Source organism: Euprymna scolopes, chromosome 5 (genome assembly GCF_053919585.1).
Source record: "Euprymna scolopes isolate OS-2025 chromosome 5, ASM5391958v1, whole genome shotgun sequence".
In the NCBI taxonomy this organism is placed as follows: Eukaryota; Metazoa; Mollusca; class Cephalopoda; order Sepiida; family Sepiolidae; genus Euprymna; species Euprymna scolopes.
This window is the reverse complement of record NC_136486.1, coordinates 118,219,135-118,238,279: the sequence shown is the minus strand read 5'-3', so window position 1 is coordinate 118,238,279 and position 19,145 is coordinate 118,219,135. Positions and strand designations below refer to the sequence as shown.

The following is a 19,145-nucleotide window of genomic DNA, read 5'->3' as shown; positions in this document are numbered from 1 at the left end:
GAGTCTGTCTCTGCTCTATCATTATTTTCATGGCAGATGCTAGTCTCAGTTTCCATCTATGCCCCCCCCTGCCAAACTTTCTCAAAAAAAGACACTTGTCTAGCTACAACCATTATCAACAGTTTCCCTCACTTTCTATCTTTGCCTAAATCTAAATACAAATTCCATGGAGAAAGCTTCTTTGCTAGAATTGCCTGCCTATGGAACCCTATTCCGCTTGCCTGCTTTCCAGCTGACTACAATGTGGTCGTCTTCAAGTCCAATGTAAACAATTTCTTATTGAGCTGTCCTTCCTAAATAATTCATTTCTAACCCATTTCCACCACTATCTATGCTGTTGTCTCAGTGACTAAGGTATAATTTTATCCTCGAGTGGCTTTTTGGCCTTGATAAATGGTGACTCCCATGTAACAAAAATTTTTTTCAAAGATTAAGCTAATTGATGATGTCACTAACAGGAGAAATTTAGCATTTATATATTTACAATTGGTAAAATTAACCAAGTAACCCCTTTCCGTGTGTAATGTTTCAGAAATTCTACTAGAATGAGAATCATATTTCATGTCAGTTGTTTTAATTTATCTTTTAAGAATCTTCTTCCTTTATTTTGTTTTATTTTTTTTAATTCATACATTTTTCTCTGTTTTTTCAATTCATGGAAGATTTCTCTGTCTCTCTCTGCGTTTTCCGATTGTGCATTAACCCAATTTTTCATGTGCTTTGATATTTCCTGAGAAATCGATATAGCTTGACTAAAATGTTCCGCTTACAAATACGACTGTTAACATAACTGAGGGAATCATCTCTGTGTTTTTATTATTTATTTCAGAGTGAAGAATGAAAATAATCGTAAGGATGATACGGAACTTACGAAGATTAATACTACGACATTTTGTCAGTAAGTAATATTTTTCTTTTTATATTTTTTTTTTTTTTTAAAAAACAAGATTTTTCTTTTAAATAGAAAATTTTGATGAATTTTAAGTTGTCAAAAATGGTGCATTTAAAATTAGCAAATAATTATCCGTTTTATAATTTTTGAGATTAGGATTGATAACTTACATAAATACATCTTAAAATGGAATACTCTTGTCACATCTGGAGAGGAGCCACTTGGAGCATCCTATCCTACCTTGAGTTCAAATCTGGCTTCAAAATCTAGTAGATGATGTCCATTTATCCTCCTGCAATCTCTTTCTCGCAGGAGAACCATTGTGTGCCTCACTCTGCTCTACTGTGATTTTCATAGCAAGTGTTCATCTGAGCTTCAATCTATGGTCCCCTCTTGCCAAACTTTCAAGAAAAGCACTCTCTTCTAGCCACTATCATTATCAATAATTCCTCACAATTCTCTATTTGTGCCTAAATCTAAATGCAAATTCCATGAACAGAGCTTCTTTCCTAGAACTGCCCATCTGTGGAACTCTGTTGCACTGATCTGTTTTGAATGCTACAGTTTCAGTTTCGATTCTAGCTGATGGCACCTAAATACTTTTTTTTACTTTTGAAATCACAACTTTATAATAATATATACAAAATCTGGACATATGAAAACATATTTTAGCGTATTTTATGCCCGGGTGAAGCCCCCCCCCTCTGCCTCTAGTTGATATGTTGATATATATATATATATATATATATATATATATATATATATATATATATATGTACATACATATATTGGTTGATCTAATCTCTACATATATCTAATCCTTACATATATATATATATATATATTGGCTGATCTAATCCCTACATATATTGGATGATGTAATCCCTAATGTAAAATCCAATTTTTAATGCTAAATTGCATTAGTTTCGTATTTCTCTGAATTAATAAAATTGTATTTACTTCTCATATATTTGTGATTTTCCTTCTACCTGATCTACAGACATACTATGAATCCATACTTTAATGAAAATAATATTAAAAAAAAATAAATTGATTAATTGAATTTAATCAACTAGAATGCGTTTTCTTTTCTTTGTAACATAAAGATCTAACACATTAGTGATGTACATTCTACTGTTGTAATCTAATAATTTAATGATGATTTAAAAGTTTCGCAAATAAATCACAGAATTCGCAAGACATGCAGATGATAAATTGTGGAGGTAAATATTTGAAAAACCTAACCCTCTCATCAGCTAACTTTTGCAGATTTCTTCTTTGTACTGATTTACAAACAAACAAAATAAAAATGTAACTTTACCACTAACCATAAGTCCAGATGGCAACAAACCCTTCTCCCTCCCAAAAAAAAATATTAAAAGAATAAGAACTAAAAACAACAAAGCAATTTATTGGCCCAGCAGGCCATAGGTATTCAACCCTTGATTTACAGTCTTCCTAACTCTAATTTTAATCTTAAAAAAAACAAAAATCAAACTAGAAAGATATAACAAAAATAAACAACATTTAAAAACTTGTCCTTCTTTTGGGTAGTCAATAAAATACCCAATAAATTGTTTTCAAAATAAAAAAGGGATTTGTTTGCTGAGCATTTTGGTACGTAATAGTACTGAGATGATTTATCGGAATCGAAAAAAGTTGAGCCTATTTTCCGATGCCAAAACTGATTCCTTAAATTATCTTTTTTTATTTAATTTTGGTTTAAGAAACATTTTCCGCCACTGATAGTAATAATAAAATTTATATATCTATAAAAGCGAACGTGTCTGTGTATCTGTATGTGTACATTTCCCTATGCAATAACTCTGTCAATTTTTAGTCTACAGACTCGAAATTTGATATACAGGGTACTGAGATTTGGGAAAATCGATGTGATCAGTTTTCGGCCAGAAATTTGGCGATTTGACCTTTGAGAACTCTACTAAACTCCTCCGACAATTTTGCGTCTAAATACTTGAAATTTTAGATATAGGTTCCTTGGACATGGATCTAACTTAATAACTTGATTTGAGCCCAAAACAATAAATTTTAAGAGGTCATAATAGGGGTCAAAGTTAAAAAAATTGACCACTTTTTTTTGCTCAACATACACCTCCAAATACCCGGGCAACGCCGGAGGACACCCATGCTAGTAATAAATATTTATTGATTATAACTTCCAGTAAGACTAAAATCTCCAGATAACCCCATCACAAGTGTTTTTTTACGTTTGAGAAAAGTAAGGCACATTTAAGATGTGTTTTTATGGTAATCAGGACAAAATAACAATTTTATAGTTAAATATTTAGAGATTTATAAAGAATCGGAATCGGGAATCTGTAATTGTATCGGAATCGGGAAAAATATTGGAATCATTCCATCGCTAGTACGTATATCCTAATTCTTAAATCTCCAAAAGTACCATGTAGGCCACTGATTGTTTCGGTGGTTGGGTGATGATAAAAACTGTGCAAGACAAGTCGTAGATATAATCTTGTTGTTTTCATGTGAATGTGACTAAAGGCCCTAAATGTTGTCTGCTGATTGTTGTCCAGTTTTGTTGGCTGTTGTGATATTCTTCTTTCATTTTAAGTCGCTGAATCTCTTGACGATATCCCCAATGTACATTTCTTTCAACAACCAATTTTCCAAATAGAATTTCTCTTGAAAAGACCAAAAACGAAAAAAAAAAACAACAAATACAACTAGCTGACTTCTCTCTAGCTATCATTTGAGGGATGCCCATGTCTATTATGAAATATTAAAAATGGCTCTACCAAGCAACAAATATAGATAAAAATCTCACGAGTTTATCAAAATATTGGATTTAATACATAAAGAGGAAACATCCACGTTTGAAAGTAGAGGAGGATTCTTTATTTTATCACTGCCTCTCCTGCCTTCTATTCAGAAATTATACTGTTTTAGACAATTTGATACAATTTTTGTTCTAAATTTACCAAATTGCCTAAAACAGTATAATTTCTGAATAGAAGGCAGGAGAGGCAGTGATACAACAAAGAATCCTCCTCTACTTTTAAACGTGGATGTTCCCTCTTTATGTATTAAATCTAATATTTTGATAAACTCGTTAGATTTTTATCTATATTTGTCGCTTGGTAGAGCCATTTTTACCAATTTTCCGAGTACTATTTTTACTTAAATTTGTTTTGATCTATAAATTTTATGTTTCTGAACTTTTGAGAAGAGTCTTGGTTATTTTTATTATTTGTACTACTGTTCTCATCTTGAACATTTCAACCAATGTAACCTGCGACCTTCTTCAGGTGTATTTTGTCAAACTTAGGAATGTTTCTGTTGAACTCGGGAATTTAAACAGAAATTTGAATGGAACCATTTATTTACTTCATGGGGGTAGCATGCTCTTGTTCCCTCAGCCATGACTGGATAGAGGTAAAATATTTTGCAATTGTATTTTTCAGTCGTCCACAGGTTCAATTCTCAATGGCTGATTGAACGAAAGCATGCTACCCCGTGAAGTAAATAAAGGGTTCTGTTCAGAATTCCGTTTAAATTCCCGAGTTCAACAGAAACATTCCTGAGTTTATAAGATACACCTGAAGAAGGTCGGTGGTTACATCGACTGAAACATTGTGAAAATGACACTCAAGATAAGAATAGTAGTCCGATGAATCCAAATAATACGAATATAAATTTTAGCTTTACTTGTAGTTTACATTTATTATACTGCAATAGAAAATTAAGTTTTAAACAAAACGTGCAAACAAAATTAAAAGAATCGTTTTTGGAATAAGAAATTAGATTTAGATTTTTCCGATTCTGATATCCCAAAAGTTCCAATTTCTGATCCCAACTAGTCATCCCAATACCAATTATGATGCCATCCCATGACATCTAAGTCTCGATGAAAAAAAAAAAAAACTGACTTTTCCTTCTATGTAGAAGTAAGTAAACAAGGACTTATTCTTTACATATTGTGAGTAACGCTCTGTAAGAAAATGTAATCGATGTAGTTTTAAAGTCTATTAATCTGTGTAGGTGGAACTTCCAGTCAGTAATCAATATCTATCATGAAAATCAAAATCAGTAAGAATTACTATTTGTCTGGACAACATCAACTCCACTATTTTGGCTGTTAATATCCCAGATAATTCATCATGATGATTCCTGCCATCTGTGATTAGTTTTTAGCTTTTCTAAATTGTCTGCTATTAAGTCTTTTATTGAGAATCATCTAGAACTGATTCTTTCTATTCATATCCGCATTTATTTAACTGAACACTGACTTGATTGAATGGCCTTTTTCTTTTTCGTCTTTACATGTATTTGTTTTTTTTTTTTTTTGCTCTGTTTATTCATATTTGTATTTTTCTTTTTCTCTGCATTTCTATTTTTTCTCTAAATATGACCTTTTTTCTGTATTTTCTTCTGTTTATTCATATATGTTTGTATGTCTGTTTGCCTACATTTCTGCTTATTTTTATGTACATCTGTTTATCTATGTCCTGGAAAATCTCATCAGTATGCCCTGTATTTAAGAATTCAGGTGATCGTTCATCCCCCTCTCAGTACAGGCCAATAAGTCTCCTGTGCGTTATGAGTAAGTTGCTGGAATCTGTGTTAAATAGAGAAGTAATCAACCATCTCAGCAAAAATAACCTTCTTAGTGACACACAATATGGTTTCCGTTCTGCTAGATCTACAGCAGATGTGCTTACAGTTATATCTCATAGGATTAGCGAATCTTTCGACAGAGGCAACCTTTCTAGGGCAATTGCTCTTGACATATCAAAGGCCTTTGATAGGGTATGGCATAAAGGTATACTTCACAAGATCTCCAGCTATGGTATAGCTGGAAATGTCTTCTCAATTATTAAATCTTTTCTCTCTGATAGGTTCATAAGAGTAGCAGTTGCTGGGCAAAAATCAGAAGCTCACAATATAAATGCTGGGGTCCATCCTGGGCGCAACTCTTTTCCTGATCTACATTAATGATCTTCCAAATCACATCCTTACATCATTCGTAGACATTTTTGCTGACGACACTACCATCTATGGTAGCACATCTAAGACAGTAAACAACCAAGTTCTCTCCGATTTTCTCTCCTCTGATCTTGATCATGTTGTACAATGGGGAAAGGAGTGGCTGGTTACTTTTAATGCATCTAAAACCAAGCTTCTACCTTTACATCATCAATGTTCTGATCCCCATCTGGCATCAATTAAAATGAATGGCTCTCGTCTTGGGGAGGCCTCAAGTTTTGACAGGCTTCTGGGCTTGACCTTTACTCCTGATCTTAAATGGAATACGTACATCAAATCTGTTGCCAAGGCCGCTGGAAAAATGGTGGGATCTTTCTATCGATACAGTAGATATCTCACTGCTGATGCAATTCTCTATATATGGGCCAGATACGTCCAAGGATGGAATACTGTTGCCACATATGGGCAGGAGTTGCTAGAAAAGACTTGTTCTGCCTTGATAAGGTTCAAAATAGACCGTGGCCTGGTGGGAGATGTCCTTTTCTCTTCGCTGCAACCTCTATCTCACAGAAGAGATGTTGCGAGGTTGTTCCTGCTTTATCGTTATTTTCATGGAAAGTGTTCGACTGAGCTTCAATCTATGGTCCCCCCTCGCCAAACTTTCACAAGAAACACTCGACTAGCTGAAAACACTATCAATAATTCTCCCCACTCTTTATCTGTGCCTAAACCTAAACATAGATTCCACGATCAAAGCTTCTTTCTTAGAACTGCACGCCTGTGGAATTGTCTTCCGTTTTCCTGCTTTCCAGCTGTCTATAATATGGTTGTTTTCAAGTCCAACGTGAACAAGTTTCTGATGAGCCGTTCCACTTAAGAAATTTACCGAACTTCCATTACTATCGATTACTATATTGTCCTTTTGACTACTGTACACTCTTTAACGCTTATCCTTGAGTGGCCTATCGGCCTTGATAAGTGGTGACGCCTATGTAAAAAAAAAAAAAAACATGTCCTTTTTTGTTTGTTCGTTCATCCCTCTCTCTCTCTCCTCTCTCTTGCTCTCTGCATTTTTATCTACTTTTTCTGTAAATATAACTAGTTTCTCTATCTGTGTGACCCAACCAATTATGATGGTCAGAGATTGCCCCCAGATAGGGGGTCAAGGAGAACTGAATTAGAGCTATGGTCGAAAATTGCCCCAGAGGCGGTGGGGAGTAGGATCACCCGAATTAGAGCTTTTTATTTATGTAAACAATCCCAGGGTAATATCAGATAACCTTGCTAGTTAAAAAGAACATGGTTGATCGCTGATCTAAAATACATTTTCTTTATAAAGGAAATAAGAACAATTTTGAGGATATTAAACAATATATCTGTAAACGCGATTATTTTGAAGTATCTAGCTATATTGAGGCTAGAGTGGTGAACTTAAGGTCACTGTTAATCAACCTGTCTGTGAGAATTGCTGGTGGGTAACTTTCTGCAGTTAACTAATTAGTGTGCATAGGGGAGGTGGCTAATTATCCAATCAGAGCGAACCAGATTATGACATGCTGGACGAAGAGTGGCTGAATGAGGAAACCAGGTTCGCCCCGACTTCTGTCACTTCTCCATTTATAAGGGCTGCAGAACAGAAAAAAGTTAATTTTTCTGGTATCTGGAGTTGAGTTTAGGAGTCTGTTTGGACTCTGGAGAAGACTATCCACCACCCCACCCTTCGTGAAAGCACTCATCCACTGATAAGCAAGGAAGTGGTTGTTAAAGACAAAGAAAAAGGCTTTGTTTGAACAACTATGTAGCTTCAAATAGCGTTGTGTTAATTTGATTGCAGTGACAAAGGACTGACCGGTGAAAAAAGCAGAAAAAAAAGAGAAAGTCTAGACGAACTCAAAAATAACTTAGGAAGAAGAAGAAAAAAGAAATCTACAGCACAGATATTTTTTTTTTTTTAACTTTACAAACTTTTTTGGTCACCTTGAGATTATGCTTAAGAATAACTAGTATGCATTGGAAATGATTGTCTCTGGTTTTTTTTAAATTGTATTCAAAGCATTTAAAGTGAATAATTCTAATTTGGAAATTGTGTTGATAATAACTTGTAAGTAATTAAAGTGTGTGTTTTGATAGAATAATTAATTTAGAGACATCACGGGAGTGTTAACTCCCGTGATGTCTCTAAATTAATTATTCTGATTTTGAAACAAAAAAGAATGAAATTGTCTGCGTGTTGTTAATATTTCTTATAAACAATAATTAAAGAGTTGACCAATTGCCCCCCACCCCCGGGGAAGGAAGATAAATACGAATTGATAAATTGAAAAACTGTGAGAAATTTAAGCTGAAATTTCTGTGAATTAAATTGGAAATTAAATTGAAAAGAATATTGAAAGAAAATTGAAAAAGTTTAAACTGATACTTCTGAGAAAAATTATGCGTTGATTTTTTTTGAAAGGAGATTTAGAATTTCAAATTGATACTCTGTGGATGAAAGCTCAGAATAGTTCAAAAGGACCCGCCTTCTTATATTAAGAATGGGTTTGTAAAGAATAACATTTTTTCACAGTCCATATTTTGCATAAATACCAAAACAATAACACCGAAACAGAAAAGTGGATAAAGACACAAAGAACCAGAAGACAGTCTGTAAAGACACAACAACATATCTCTCTCCCATCTTTGAGAGGCAGGGACTATATGAAACTGCTAACACTCTTTTCGAGTGACAATTACAGAAACCAGATATAATTCTACACACAATGTATACACTGCTTACTGAACTCTCCCACATGCAGGAATACACTAATAAGGGCATTTTCTTTCTTTTCTTTTTTTTTTTTTTCAGAATTTGCACAAATTTATTTATTTTTTCTGTAAAAACTAATATTAATATTGCATCTTACGAAATGGATTAAAATGAAGATAAAGCTTTAAAATCAAATTGTTAATTACTTAAAATCAATAAGAATTCGATTCATGATAAATTTTACAATTTTAGTTCCTAAAGTATTTTCTCATTTATTAATAGTATCTGTGTTTAATAATGCCGCACCACTACTGCCATCTTTTTTAACGGCAAGATAATTGATTATGTAAAGTATGAGATTTATCAAATTATTGTGAGACTCATCACTTGTGCAACTCTGAGTGTTTGCCAATAACAAGGCAAACAGATTGGAGAGTTTTTTTGTTGTGTTAACTAAAATGCTCGATTGGATCTCAGATGTTACACTGCTTGACCACATCTGTAATGACAATATCTGAAAGAGCTATGACATCACACCGACTGAAGACAAAATGAGGGAATGTCAGATCAGATAGCTTGGACATGTGCTAATGCCGAACAACACCACCACCACCATTGTGAAACTCGCTTTTAAATTTGAAATTGTTGGGAAGTGATTAAAACAAAGGTTGGTGATGAGATAGGCAAACATATTGTACAATGACAGTGGACCTCAGCAAAACTGGTCTTCAATCAGACCAAGCCTGTGATCATGCCAAATGGACACAAAAATTTGTTCTTGCAGACCTCGTCATAACTTGGGACGAATGCAAAGTAAAAGAACTGTGTTTGATAAGTGCAAGTCAAAGTAAGTTTCGCATATATATATATATATATATATATATATATATATATATATATATATATATGTGTGTCTGTGCGTGTGTGGCAATAAGCTACATAGTCTTTGAAATCATCAGTCTAAAATGTCTTATATAAAACAATATGCACAGAACAAATAGATTTTCAGGTTTTGATGATAAAAGAGTTTCCAGAGATCAATAGTCTGAATTAGTCTGGTTTTGGAAGGAATTGAATTTGGACTTAAGAGCAAAGTCTGATTTTTTTTTAATCTTCAAAGTATGCACACTCTAAATATTAGGAAACTTTAAAGGAATTGAACCCGGATATATTGGAATTCTAGGAGTTGGAGTAGGAATTTTGTAAATCGTAGTATTCAGTGAGATCTTATATCTTTGCAATCCTGGTTTTGAATTTAAAAATATTTTGTTATATAACCAAGGGGGTAATATTGCCTTTGATATGTACCAAGTTATATTACCTGAAATTTTAAATGCATTGTTTACGTTTTTTAAACTATAAATCCCTGACTTTTATTTTTGTTTAAAATTTTTTTTTTCTTTTTTTTTTTTTCAGATGTCAAAGTAATTCTTGTTTGTGGTCTTCTGATGGTGGGCATCTTCTATTTCTTGAATTTCCAAGCTATGCAAGGTAAGAATAATTTGGGATGGAGAATTTATTGTCAACATTTTGGCTAGAGAGTATGAACTAAACTTGATAAAGGTCAGAGGATAGAGCATAAACAAACATTTTAGTAATGTGGTTGAAACTACAAAGCCTTCATCATCATCTGTTTAACATGCTGTGTTTGTTAGCTTTTAAAAATCAATTTCCAAACTAACTTCTTTCTGGTCAAATTTTTATTTCTCTTTTTCCCCCCCTCAAATCCAGTCTTATCACTTCCTGCCTGTTTTCCTTGCCTTTCTCTACCAATTGACTTTGTTACTTCAACAATTATACATCTAGTAACCTGCGGATTTTCATCCATTCTTTCAACATGGCTATATCTATAGAGTTCCATGTTCTGCACTTTAAATAAAATTTGGAATTATTTAATTATGTTCAAAAGAATATTTAGTAATATAAGAATACTCATCTTTTAATAATTATCTTTACATTTTTTGGACACTTTTCTTCCTCCCTCATGTACTGGCGCTAACAGTATAGTTTATGACAGGTTGCTAGAACTCTCGATCAAACATGTAAAAGAATAGGACATGATGGCAATTCAGTCATATCTATAATTTTTAAATATGGATCCATTTTTCTATGGAACGGGTGGGAGCAGATGAGGTTGAAACAAGAAGTGGGGGCCCGGGTGTAAATTAAGATATTAGCTAGCATAAACAAAATTCATGTGAACTTAGATATGTTGACAATGAAAATATGGATGTGGAATGAAGAATAAAAATTTAAATTGCTATCAAACTTTATTGTGACTTTATTTTTAGAGACATTTTCGGAGGTTTGCTTTGTATGTTTTAGAACGGGCAAATCATTTTGGGTTATACAATGATGAAACACTATGCCTATTTTAATTTATTCACTGTATACAATTAATTGAATACAAATTATTTCATCAACAGATCAGGTAAAAGTGTTGGTTTATATGTCTGTGTTAATAGTCACAATGAATACAATTAGGTTTGAGTAAGGCATCGATCATTCTATTTTTTATGATGAAAGAGCGAGTGAGTGAAAGAAAAGCAGCAAGAGGATTTGATTGCTTGATTGGTTAAGATTTGGGTTTTGGCCAATATATTCAAAGAGTTAAAAACATCTCTTATATTATCTGACTACATTATGGTCCAACTTTGTGACTGCAACTGACTATATTTTTGTTGCAATACTTTTTACTTAATGAGGATATAATTAAAGAAAATTTGAAGGTTATACTTATAGACACTGGTGATAAAAATTGACCAATCAAATAGAGCTGCAATCTTCTCACAACCAACCAGAAATCAGAATTGTTCCATAAAAATATTGGATCTTTTAGTGAATTACTGGATTCTGTGCTAAGACTATGCTTGCTTGGTTATTACAATTACTATGGGAGCTTTAGTTAATTCTGGTTCTAAAACAGTCTTTGGAATATAGATATAACACTTGTTGTGCAGAATTTGAAAGTGCAACAAATTCGGCTTTATAAGCAGAAAGAACCACAATCTGTTGCTTTTTCGAGTAGACCCATCTTTTGATAGTCTGAAACAATATCCAGTTATACTTTTTTCATCGTAATCGTTTCCACCTTCTGAATCTGAAAATCCCTCTAATTTTAGGGGACTTGTAGATTTTTTAAATACTAATGATTGTTTTTTTTTTTAGTTCCTTTTTAGATAATGAAGAATTTTACTCTGTATTAATCTTTAATCATTAGTTTTGATAAATTTTGTGATAATTTTGTTACTGTGTAACATATATCGGATCTCGTAGCCATCATTAAATATATAATACTTCCTACTATCTCAATATAGTTTCTCATCAATTATTATTTTTAATATTTATCTGACTAATAACTTAATTAATTGACTAATCAACTATTTGTTTTTTTGCAACTGAGAAGCCATTTAACCCTGGGATTAGAATGTGTCTATTAAACTGAACCTTTTCCTCTTTTTGACTGCTTTCCAACAGTACAATCATTGATCATCGCTTTAGTTTTGGTAACATTCACTCTCTGAACTTTACTTTTCATAGAATTTCTTCAAATTTATCAGAAAAGTACTTGATCACCAGCATACAACATCTTTTCTAAACAATCCATATCAAAATCCCTGGACAATGCTTCTAATGAATGAAAAGTAACAGATTCCACTGAGAACCTTTATGTACTCTTACTTTAACATGAAAAACTGTCACTTAATAGACTGTTAATTCTAATATCATTTTTAGCATTTCTGTACATTGCTTTAACAACCATCATCAACCACTCATTTGCCCCTGGTTTATGTGAGGCCCACCAAACAACTTCTTTTGGCATTCTCTCCAATAAAAAAAAGACAAGATACAGATTTTTATCATTAAGTTACTTTTCTTGCCTGTTTCAGAATATATATATCCCCAGTAGTACTTTGTCTAGACATAAAACCAAACTGAATTTTATCTATGCTTACCCAACTCGGTATTCGTTGCTCAATTATTCTTTCAATCACTTTCAGGAGTTGATCTATCAACTTAAAGCTTCTGTATTTCTCCTATTATCTTTTATTCTTGTAGGACTTAACAAAGCTCTGTCTTTCAGGACAATCAATTTTATAATCTGATTTGTCAAATCTGTGACCATCTCAATGCCATATTGCCTACAGTCTTCAATATTTTTGCAACAATGCCCGAGCATCCTACATCCTTACTCTTTATCTTATTCACAGCTTCCAGTACCATTTCTTTCTAAATTCTTATAGTTAGACTGAATACTGCTTCAATCGACACTATCAAAGGATTAAATCCAACCCAATCTTTTCTGTTCCATTAAATACTAATGCTCTTAGGAAAAGTATGAGTCATCAATTTCACTCTAGCAATGGCTAAAAATAGCAACTTGTATTCAATTAAGCATATACAATACATCGTTTCTGATAGTAATTGTTTTACTTGCATTAAATAACCAAAAATGTTGATATGCAATAAAAAGAAAATAAATTAAACAGCTTTTATGAATATTAAAAAAAACTGAACACATTCTTCTTTGACACTGAATGTTTAGTATATGGATACACATAAAAACTGACATAGCAAAAATTTGAAAACATGCATATACGAAAAACATGATAAAGAATCTGACTCTTGACTTGTATTAACAACCTCCCCCAAAAATGATGATAGCAACTCTTAGAATGTCTGACTCTCAAATTGTAATTAACAATTTTCCAAAACATGAATCTTGTTAATAAGTACCTGACAAAAGTAAGGCCGAGTATTCTGCACTGGGAGGGAACTTCCTCCTTATTTTATCTCAATTTGAATTTGCTTATGCAAAAGAAAACTCATTTGCATAAGTGAACTATTGTTGCTGTACAAAAAATAACAAGATTCTATCTTGCAAGCAGAATGCTTTGGGTTCAATCCTCGATGAACAACCCTCACTCTTTTTCCTTATGGACCTGCATGAGCTTGTGAACTACTAGAGATAATAACATATAATAATACAGACACATCTACTAAGTCAATTAATATTTCACTCGTACATAATTTTCTATTATGCATTCCTTTAAACTCGATATTGCATGAATATTTTAAAATCAAACACCTTCGTGTATATGCTTTATGTTTTTGTAGTTTTAATGTTACATTATTAAAAAATACGCTTTTTGATATTTTTTTGTTGAACGCATATTTTCTTCTTTCATCAATTGTTTTGGCTTTGCTTAGTATGAATTCCACATCATAAAATATGAGAGTGCAAAATAAATGACAGGAAATTAATTCTGTTATTACGAAAAAACATTCTCACTCAGAACTTTTTTTTTTTACTATGAAATACAGCCTTTCTGCCTGGAAGCGAAGTTATGTTGACCTTTAACTGAGGAAAGAATGTGTGCTTAGTCTTCAGCATAATTATTAGCTGAACTTTCATCTGAACCACTTATTGTATAATATTTGCAGTTGTGATGAATATATCCTGTTTAATTTGAAATGTTGTTTAAGAACATATGTGCAATTAAAAATATACAACCATATACAATCACTACCCTTTTTATGATTGGGGAAATAATCCCTGGGATGATTGTATTATGACTGTGGAACTGATACATGTTTTTTTTAATAAAGCAAATACATTTCTTAGTATTTATTTATTAATTGATAAATATGAAAATTTTATTATAACAAAGAATTTCGCTGATGTTTAAAACTTTCAATCAGAGGTATTTTTTTTTAATTGGGGATAATTTTTTTACTTCAATCATGGGTATTGATTTTATTTTTATTTCAATCATGGGTATTGATTTTATTTTTATTTTAATCATACGTATTAATTTTATTTTTATTTCAATCATTGGTATTAATTTTATTTTTATTTCAATCATGAGTATTAATTTTATTTTTATTTCAATCATGGGTATTAATTTTATTTTTATTTCAATCATGGGTATTAATTTTATTTTTATTTCAATCATGAGTATTAATTTTATTTTTATTTCAATCATGAGTATTAATTTTATTTTTATTTTAATCATGGGTATTAATCTTATTTTTTATTTTAATCATGGGTATTAATCTTATTTTTATTTTAATCATGGGTATTAATTTAATTTTATTTTAATCATGGGTATTAATTTTAATCATGGGTATTAATTTTATTTTTATTTTATTCATGGCTATTGATTTTATTTTATTTTAATCATGGGTATTAATTTTATTCATGGGTATTAATTTTATTTTAATCATGGGTATTAATTTTATTTTAATCATGGGTATTAATTTTAATCATGGGTATTAATTTTATTTTAATCATGGGTATTAATTTTATTCATGGGAATTAATTTTATTTTAATCATGGGTATTAATTTTATTCATGGGTATTAATTTTATTTTAATCATGGGTATTAATTTAATTTTAATCATGGGTATTAATTTTAATCATGGGTATTAATTTTAATCATGGGTATTAATTTTAATCATGGGTATTAATTTTATTTTAATCATGGGTATTAATTTTATTTTATTCATGGGTATTAATTTTATTTTAATCATGGGTATTAATTTTATTTTAATCATGGGTATTAATTTTAATCATGGGTATTAATTTTATTTTAATCATGGGTATTAATTTTATTCATGAGTATTAATTTTATTTTAATCATGAGTATTAATTTTATTTTAATCATGGGTATTAATTTTATTTTAATCATGGGTATTAATTTTATTTTAATCATGGGTATTAATTTAATTTTATTTTAATCATGGGTATTAATTTAATTTTATTTTAATCATGGGTATTAATTTTATTTTTATTTCAATTATGGGTATTAATTTTATTTTTATTTCAATCATGGGTATTAATTTTATTTTTATTTCAATCATGAGTATTAATTTTATTTTTATTTCAATCATGAGTATTAATTTTATTTTTATTTCAATCATGAGTATTAATTTTATTTTTATTTCAATCATGAGTATTAATTTTATTTTTATTTTAATCATGGGTATTAATCTTATTTTTTATTTTAATCATGGGTATTAATCTTATTTTTATTTTAATCATGGGTATTAATCTTATTTTTATTTTAATCCTGGGTATTAATTTAATTTTATTTTAATCATGGCTATTGATTTTATTTTATTTTAATCATGGTATTAATGTTATTTTTTATTTTAATCATGAGTATTAATTTAATTTTATTTTAATCATGGGTATTAATTTAATTTTATTTTAATCATGGGTATTAATTTAATTTTATTTTAATCGTGGGTATTAATTTAATTTTATTTTAATCGTGGGTATTAATTTAATTTTATTTTAATCGTGGGTATTAATTTAATTTTATTTTAATCGTGGGTATTAATTTAATTTTATTTTAATCGTGGGTATTAATTTAATTTTATTTTAATCGTGGGTATTAATTTAATTTTATTTTAATCGTGGGTATTAATTTAATTTTATTTTAATCGTGGGTATTAATTTAATTTTATTTTAATCGTGGGTATTAATTTAATTTTATTTTAATCGTGGGTATTAATTTAATTTTATTTTAATCGTGGGTATTAATTTAATTTTATTTTAATCGTGGGTATTAATTTAATTTTATTTTAATCCTGGGTATTAATTTTATTTTATTTTAATACTGGGTATTAATTTTATTTTATTTTTATTATGGGTATTAATTTTTTAAATTCCGATCAGCGGTATTAATATTTAAAAATTCTAAACAGCGGTATTAATATTTTAAAATTCCCAAAAGTCTTAAATAAAATATATTTTCATTGTGATTGTATATCACTATATTAATCTTATTTACTGATGAAGATAATTAATTTATTTTACAGGAAAACGCCAGGTTTGGGATATCTCACATTCAAACATCACAGGTAACAACTCAGAATTTGTTTATTATTTCTCACATTTTTTATCACTCAAGCTAACAGTAAATTTTCATTTTTTAGGAGGAAATGTTAAAAACTTAATTTCTATTCTGTTGGTAACTATGTGCTTAATAGTTTTTCTTGTTTCTATTTCTTTTTTTAGTTAAATCCCTTCTTTCCCTGTACTTTGAAAATATAACCAACATTAATATCTTACACTACACATGTAAAAATTAAAGAATACCACAAAATAAAAGTGAATAAAAATTACATTCATTAACTAAAAATAGCTAGCACTACAAAATATTCATGATAATCGTAAAAATCCAAATATCAAAATTCTAAGTAAAATCAATGGTATATACTTAATTTCAAATAGAAAATTAATTATTAATAAAAATATTTTTTTGAAGGCAATAAACTAAAATTGAGTTTTTCTAAAAGAAAAAAAGAAAGTGGAGAGTTAGAATCATAGCAGGGGAAGTAATTATTTTCTGAAAACTTAAAATCTGAAGCCAATTTAACAAAACTTAATGTTTGCTAATTGTCTTCAAAAACATTTTCATTAATAATTAATTTTCTATCTTAATGTTTTACCTAATTTTTGGATATGCCCATTTCTGTCACATGACAATTAATAAGATACTATTGGCTTGATGTGAAATTCAATATTTCGATTTTCAAATCTCACTAATATGATGGATAAATGCCAAATATTTGTTTTGTTTTTTTTTTTGTTTTTTTTTTAAATTTTTTTTTATAAGAATATTGCAATATGCAAAAATTTCATTGCTTTTGACTCAGTCTTTTTACATTTTTTAGAATCAGAAATATTTTTGTTTTCATTCATGATTAAATGGAAATTTTGTATTTGGGGGAAGTAAGTTTTATTTATTTGTTTATTTACTGCTTAATCGTCTATTATATAAAGGTCAAAATGGGCACGAGCGTTTGTGTCTGTCCACGAAAGCTTTTTGGCTGGGGGTTCTTGCGTCGGTTAGATTCCGGGATAAATTTTTGCATACTTCCTAGATCATAATATCTCACATTCGCAAACGAACATCGTTTGTATCTGTTTTTTTTTTCTTTGATCGAGTTAATCAAAATTTCCACTGTGCCGTTATGTCGGCTGTTTGTTTGTCTTTTTTGTATAAGTAAAACGAAACACCTGGCCGGGTAGTATCTGTTATGCAATTGGTCCTTGATCAATGTAGGGGAAACCCTTCATACTGAGACAATTATTATTTATTTGGATACTACCAGAGTGCACCCTTTTTGGAGGAGCTGGTTTTCCCCCACATTAAAAGCGACCTCGACCTACAAGAATTCTCTCTCATGTTCACATATAACTTTCTCAATGTCTGCCTTACCCAGTTAGGATTTACTTCCTGATCTGTTCTGATCTCTCATCTACCGCTTTTCACTAATATAGACTATCTAACTCTTCTACTAGTTAACCTACCCATTCTATTATGAAATGAAATGTATGAACATCTGCGGTCCAGCTAAGAATTTGTCTCGAATGAGACCTTTAAAATTAGACTTGTTTTTGCATTAATTACTCCCCCCCCCACCAAAAAAAAAATAAAGTTCAACCATAACCCATAATTTACAATTAGTATTGTTTTTGCATTAATTACCCCACCACCCAAAAATAGTTCAGCCATATTGGAACCTATTATTTACAATTAGAATTGTTTTTGCATTAATTACCTCCCAAAAAAAGTTCAACCATATTGGAACCTATTATTTATAATTAGAATTGTTTTTGCATTAATTACCTCCCCAAAAAAGTTCAACCATATTGGAACCTATTATTTACAATTAGAATTGTTTTTGCATTAATTACCTCCCCAAAAAAGTTCAACCATATTGGAACCTATTATTTACAATTAGAATTGTTTTTGCATTAATTACCCCACCACCCAAAAATAGTTCAGCCATATTGGAACCTATTATTTACAATTAGAATTGTTTTTGCATTAATTACCTCCCAAAAAAAGTTCAACCATATTGGAACCTATTATTTACAATTAGAATTGTTTTTGCATTAATTACCTCTCACAAAAAGTTCAGCCATATTGGAACCTATTATTTACAATTAGAATTGTTTTTGCATTAATTACCTCCCCCCAAAAGTTCAGCCATATTGGAACCTATTATTTACAATTAGAATTGTTTTTGCATTAATTACCTCCCCCAAAAAGTTCAGCCATATTGGAACCTATTATTTACAATTAGAAGTATTTTTGCATTAATTACCTCCCCCAAAAAGTTCAGCCATATTGGAACCTATTATTTACAATTAGAATTATTTTGTGCATTAATTACCCCCCCCCCAAAAAAAAGTTCAGCCATATTGGAACCTATTATTTACAATTAGAATTATTTTGTGCATTAATTACCCCCCCCCCCAAAAAAAAAGTTCAGCCATATTGGAACCTATTATTTACAATTAGAATTGTTTTTGTATTAATTACCTCCCCCAAAAGTTCAACCATATTGGAACCTATTATTTACAATTAGAATTATTTTTGCATTAATTAGTTCTGCAAAAAGTCCAGCCATATTAGAACCTATTATTTATAATTAGAATTATTTTTGCATTAATTACTTCCGCAAAAAGTACAGCCATATTGGAACCTATTAGTTATGTTAGACACTGAAGAATCTAATTGC

At 30.4% G+C, this 19,145-nt stretch overlaps 1 protein-coding gene across 2 annotated transcripts in view; it reads left to right on the top strand.

The window, feature by feature from the left end:
* LOC145276965 (protein O-linked-mannose beta-1,2-N-acetylglucosaminyltransferase 1-like) overlaps positions 1 to 19,145 on the top strand; it is a 260,297-nt gene that overhangs the window by 18,329 nt on the left and 222,823 nt on the right. For both annotated transcript variants that reach the window (XM_080128508.1, XM_080128507.1), the window contains exons 2-4: positions 830 to 898; positions 10,020 to 10,094; positions 16,431 to 16,472. In XM_080128508.1, the coding sequence (XP_079984634.1) occupies positions 838 to 898; positions 10,020 to 10,094; positions 16,431 to 16,472 (178 nt within the window). In that variant the 5' untranslated portion in view covers positions 830 to 837. The remainder of the gene's footprint in view (positions 1 to 829; positions 899 to 10,019; positions 10,095 to 16,430; positions 16,473 to 19,145) is intronic.